The sequence below is a fragment of the Rhamphochromis sp. 'chilingali' genome, assembly GCF_963969265.1.
Source record: "Rhamphochromis sp. 'chilingali' genome assembly, chromosome: 16".
NCBI lineage: Eukaryota > Metazoa > Chordata > Actinopteri > Cichliformes > Cichlidae > Rhamphochromis > Rhamphochromis sp. 'chilingali'.
The window spans coordinates 20,034,787-20,040,617 of NC_137943.1; the positions used below are offsets into that span (position 1 = coordinate 20,034,787).

General features: G+C 42.1%; 1 protein-coding gene across 1 annotated transcript; it reads right to left on the reverse strand.

The window, feature by feature from the left end:
- Window positions 1–3,768: 3,768 nt before the first annotated feature.
- Window positions 3,769–5,433, reverse strand: snai2 (snail family zinc finger 2). The gene is made up of 3 exons (XM_080907955.1): window positions 5,194–5,433; window positions 4,428–4,949; window positions 3,769–4,136 (listed from the first exon to the last, which is right to left on the reverse strand). The coding sequence occupies exons 1-3, from the start codon at window positions 5,270–5,272 to the stop codon at window positions 3,955–3,957; spliced, it is 783 nt and encodes a 260-aa protein (XP_080764081.1). The 5' UTR covers window positions 5,273–5,433; the 3' UTR covers window positions 3,769–3,954.
- Between the last annotated feature and the right edge of the window lie 398 nt (window positions 5,434–5,831).

The window sequence follows — 5,831 nt, forward strand, 5'->3', positions numbered from 1 at the left end:
TGTTTACAGTGATGTTCTTTTACAGCTGTGGTCATGGGGTTTAGTGCTAAACATTAAGGAGGAAACACAATCAAGTAAATATGATCACAGGATTCTCTGACAGCTGACCTCTGCTCGAGAAGAAGGCAACAAAAAGAGGCCACAGAGCTATTGATTAAGACAACAGAGCGCCGTTTGTCTCTGCTGGACTCTACACTTCACTGCTCGTAATGACGTACCGAAGAAAAAAAATCATTTATGACCTACATGGAGGTTCAGCTGCCATCCCTCGGTGCAAGACTCAAGCCTGGCGCACATCAAACAGGCAGTCTGATCCTTATTCCATCGAACTATAATCCAATTTCTTCAGTCTTTAAACAACTGTTTGAATTAATTATTTTACTTTAACGAGATAAAGACATAAAACTGAAAGAAAGCGAAAAAGAAATTCAAAAGAATTCATCTTCCCTGCTGATTAAATCACGCTGGCTTGATCCACATGAATCTAATTTATCAACAAACACAAAGGACAATATACAATTAGAGGAAAACGGTATTATCTGGAGAATGCGCTAAAAGAAAGCAGAATCATTCTAAATAGCTACCCAGTCACTTGAGGAGGCAACGGAAATAAAAGAGAATAGTCTTTAACAAGACGCTGGAGCTCAATAAGCAGGCAAACCTTCCTTGAGGCAGTCGGAGCGAAGGGGAATACACAATCATCTCCTTTCTGATGTGCTGGGGTTAGAGAGGAGGGCTGGGGATCACTTTCTGGCCAACGCAGTTGGAGCTCAGAGGACGCCCTCAACTGTATTTGTTCCACTTGATTGTCATAAAGGAATCACACTCCCCGATTCACCATAAAGTCAGCAGACTTTTTTTGGGGGGGGGAGTCATGCCCCGCTTTGCATTCAGCACAACTGTTCTCTGAGGCTTCTTTAATATGTCGCTGTGGGTGCGTAAATCCACAGAGTGAGGACATTTATTTTATGTGTGATTTAATGCCTGCGATGAAATAAACAGCCTTATGAATGCAGGCTTTAAAGGTGGTCAATGATGAAAACGACGGGAAGTGATAATTAAATAACATCTGAAGAAAAGGAGTGGCAAAATCTTATTTTAGGATTAGCCGATGAATCCATTACTACAGATGTTTTGATATCCAGTTAATCATTTTAGTCATTTCTCAAGGAAAAAAGATTTTCTGGTGACAGCTTCTCAAATATGTGGATTTTATGCTTTTCTTTGTCCTTTATCAAAGTAATTAAATACGTTTTGATTTGAGGCTTTGGTCCATGAAAGCAAACCATTTGAATACATCACCTTGGGCTAAAGGAAAATTATTTAGTTTTAGGTTTTTTGAAAAAAAAAAATCCATTAATAAAAGACGCAACAGATTAATTAATAAAACATGATGCAATTGCCAGTTGCAGCCTTGATTTGTACTAAATGGGGCTAATAGGTTGCTTTAAATGTGCTAAATTGCCTAATTAAATTCTTCATTTTATTCGATTTTTTGGGGAAACAAATGAAAGCAGTACACGGCCAAACTGAGTGAAAGCTAAAGAAGAACAGACCGGGAAGAAATGACTATTCTAGTTTATCCTTCAAAACATTACATTTTTTTCATTTCCCTTTGAATCTACCCGCAAAAACACCCACAGGGTATCTACCTGCATTTATCCTCAGTAGATTTGCAGCTTAAAACAGACTAGCGCGCCTAGTAACGGTCTCCACACCTAACAAATACTTGATATCACATCCTTTAGCACATCTTCTAATAGCCATATGCTTTGGAACAAATGAGTTCCTGCTCGTTCTCCTCCCCATCTCCACCCACTACTATCACAGCAGCTGAATCAAATATTCGTGTTGGAGGGGAAAGCGCTTAACACGTTGTTGTTATCTGAGAAATCAGTCATGCAGTTAATTGTTGTTGTAAAAGGAAAATCTTGCAAGATTATGAAGCTAATAGTCATTATGCAAGCATCGTTTTTTTCCCCCCTCCCCTCTCCTAGCTGACACCAGAATGATAAAGTGTTGCCTATGGAAAGAAGATATTAGGTTCTCCAAAGAAAAGCGAGGACAGGCGGTGTTTGTGATAGTTTAGAGTGCCCTCTTGATGGCACTTTCCTTTTATGAGGCAAATGATCTGAATAACAGGGCCTGCCGCTTGTAACGTTTGCACATTAGGTCATGGCTGTGGTTTCTACAGTATCAGCAGACCTGTGGTGACTGCAGTTTAATGTCCTTCTAGCTGCACCTGCTTTTCAGCGAGGTTGAAGAGCCCTGGAGCCACCTGGCCCAGTCCAAAGAGCTGCAGCGAGCACCTGGAATAGCTTGACGATGACTCAGAGCGAGGAGAATCTACCTACAGGGGAGTTCAGCCACTCGCAGCTAGAAAAACAAGTGTCTGTTTGTCAGATCACATCTTTCTGGTCCGCAAGTTTGGGGCATTAGGGCAAATGGGAGCACACTCTGGGGTTTGTTAGAAAGAGTTCAGCTTTGACTGTATCCCTGAAGGCATTGCACTTTCTTTTTTCGGGCTCTAATCTCTATCTGCTTCAAGACGGCATATGGTAAAAGACAACAAAACGTAGCCCGGGGAAGTCTATTTAATCCTTTATGGCAAGCATCCCAGAATTCAAGGAGGTCGTCAAAGCAGATGCAAATTTGATCTTTCTGCAAAAACATATTAGAACCTGGAGATCGGTATGCCCTGGCACCCTGCAGTGATTGTTGTGATTGAGCAGGAACATAAAAGAAAGACAACTTTGCTTTGGTTTATCTACTTTGATGGCACGGGTTTCAAAAGCGAGGACGGCTTTCTATAAGAACAACTCCCCTCACAGTTACAGCTTACACAAACTCGGGCAAAGAGGGTGTCGCGGGCCCTCGGAGGGTATAACAAGTGAGTGCAGATCAATATAGCCAGTATGTGTTAAATTTCAAGATTGTTTGATGCCTGGACAGGTTCACAGGGAACAGGTTCAGGCCTGATTCAGAGCTGAGTCACCTCTCTCCTCATTTTTTCCCTTTTTGTACATCTTCATAGCACGGGATGGCGCAAGCCGGATTATATATCATTTACTTTTGTGGACGTTATTCCATTTGAAGCGTGCGACGATCAGTCTAAGGAGCTGCTCGTAAATCAAAGAAGGCTTGACAGAGGAAAAAGCAACTCATGCACGATGCCAAAGGAATTATACAAAATGTCATGAAACTTTATTTTCAAAAGTGTCATGATAATATGAAAATATCAAAAATCATTTAGCATCACAGTTTTCACTGTTAATATACAATCATCTCAGTCACACTTACATTCAATATATAAAAATAGAAAAAGGAACCTGTCGCTGGAAAATGCATATTATTGCTGAGTAAATCTGAGGCACTTCTATTGCTTTCTGAGTGCTGGCGAACTGTTTCTAAAGACTGTGCAAAAGTTATAATAAATTCACCCTAAGTCTAAGTTTGCACTTGTTCCCTATCTAGCAATGGCTTCCATATTCCTCTGGTTATACTGCCATTCATTCCAAATGCACCTTTTGGTATTGCTTGTATTAAAAAAAAACAATAATAAACTGCTTAACAGCCATTGAGAGAGACATTGGTACAAACACTGTAGATAACATTGTGAAGGCATATAAAACTTCTAGACATGCAGAAAAGTGCATGAATAGCACAGGTAGGTGAGTACATGGTTTGACAAAGCTCGACACTGATTGCAATCACAGAAACACTGCTTGAAACGAGAGGCTTGCGAGCACTGAGCTATTTCGCACTCTGAAATGAAATCGGCCGGTAGTAGAAGAAAAAAAAAAAAGTCTGTAAATTTGTGAACAAACCCACTTTGGTGTGATTCCCTGACAGTTCTCCTGGGTTTGGGCAAAAAAAACAATAAAGAAGAAAGAGAGGAGGGTGTTTTTTCTCTTTCGTTTGTTTTTTTGGTGGTGGTGGAAAAGGTATCCCAGTTCAGTGTGCTACACAACAACCAGATTCCTCATGTTTGTGCAGAAGAGACATCCTGGAGAAGGTTTTGGAGCAGTTCTTGCATTGGTATTTTTTCACATCCGAATGGGTCTGTAGGTGAGCCCTGAGATTGGACCTGTCCGCAAACGCCCTGTTGCAGTGAGGGCAGGAGAAGGGCTTCTCTCCTGTTGGAGTAGAAATGAGGGAAGAAGTTTGTCAGTGACTGCACACACAGAGACATTGTGGACTATATATTTTTGTAATGGTTGCAACACAGTTTAGAAGGCAAGCACTGCTGATGACTCAAAAGGAGAAAAAGAAAATAAAAAAGAATATCAGTCTGAGAGTTCAGTCTCACTACAACACAGTGGGGAGCTGTTAGAACCACTACATCATATATCAGCATGTTGATCCTGATGAATCTAAAGCTGCTTCTTCACACAGCAGGCCCCACTCTTATCACCAAGTCAACTCACCAGTGTGCGTCCTGATGTGTCCCTGGAGCAGCCACGGTCTGGAGAAAGCTTTCCCGCATATTTTGCAAACACAAGGCAAGGTGTGAGTCCTGATGTGCATTTTGAGAGCCCCCAGGCTAACGTACTCCTTCTCGCAGTATTTACAGCTAAAGGATTTCCTCGTTTGGGCGTCGCAGTGCAGCTGCTTGTGCTTGAGCAGTCCAGAGTACGTGGAGTAGGATTTACTACACAAACTGCACTGGAATTTCTCTGCCTCAACTCCGTGAGGGTCTGTTAGCTTGGGCAGCATCTGCTCGTCTTCATCGCTCCTCGGGCTCTCGGAGCCGCTGTGGTCTTTAGAGGAGGTGTCGGAGAGCGATGAGGGGTATCCAGAGATGGGAGAGAGGTCACTGGGGAGCGGAGATAGCGGCAAGTTGCTGGTAGTCCACACTGTGATGGGGCTGTACGCCGCCGGGCTCAGGATCTCTGGCTGGGGGATGACTGACAGGGGAAGAGCCTTGTAGATGTGCGGTGTGATGAACACTGGAAAAAAAAAAGACAGCAAGGGTTATGAGACTGTCATGACTTCAGTGAAAAGCACAGATTTCAAAGCAGGTAGTCCAGTGAGTTTGAAACGAAACTAACTTCTGCAAAGTTAAAAAAAAAAAAAAAAAAAAAACAACATGAAACGCGTCTGCCTGTGGGAAACACAACTTTTTAAACTTTTTAGAAAGTGAACACTGCTGCTTTATTTCTAAAAACAAAAAAACATCAAACGAAACTTTACCTGCTGGGCTTTCCAACTCACTATAATTTGGCTTCTTTGCGGAGTTTATGTGTTTCTTGACCAGAAAGGAGCGTGGCATCTTGGAAAACAAGAAGTCAACTTTTGGCAAACTTTTTTTTTTTTAGTTCTTAGTAAAAAGGAGATGAGTGTCAGTTTGCTGCGCGAAGACGGAAATCCTTATTGCTTAAGTCCAGTGGAGTGTCATCCTGCGTCGCTGCGCACTTGGAAACAGTGTAGCTGTAAAGAGCTGTAAATACTGCCTATCAGGTGCATGGGAGGAGCCACCGACTGCTATTTACATAAACTGGAAGCTCAAACCAATTACATTTCGTGTGTACCGCTGAACTGCAAAATGCGCGTGTAGCCTATGGTAGTGCTTGCACACCCCTAAGGGGCTGGGCTAGTGCCATTTATTCCAGTAAGACAGGTGCTTTGTGCATAGATGTGCAAAAACTTGGTTTTGATTAAAGCTTGCAAGTGGGTTAGTTAAGTGCAGTGAGATGAGGAAAAGGAGCAGAGTATTTTTTTTAAAATATCGAAGTAACGAAAGAAAAGGAATTAGGACTTCAGGGTGACATAGATTAGCTACTTAAAATGCCATCGCTAATGCAATCACTGCACGGAGTGTGCACAGTGTC

What these genes read in the sequence shown, in the direction of transcription:
- snai2 (XM_080907955.1), bottom strand. Translation starts at nt 5,272, where the DNA reads ATGCCACGCTCCTTTCTGGTCAAGAAACACATAAACTCCGCAAAGAAG. An exon ending in TGAGTTGGAAAGCCCAGCAG is followed by an intron (nt 4,950 to 5,193) that starts GTAAAGTTTCGT and finishes TTTTTTTTCCAG; the next exon opens with TGTTCATCACACCGCACATC. An exon ending in ACACATCAGGACGCACACTG is followed by an intron (nt 4,137 to 4,427) that starts GTGAGTTGACTT and finishes CTACTCCAACAG; the next exon opens with GAGAGAAGCCCTTCTCCTGC.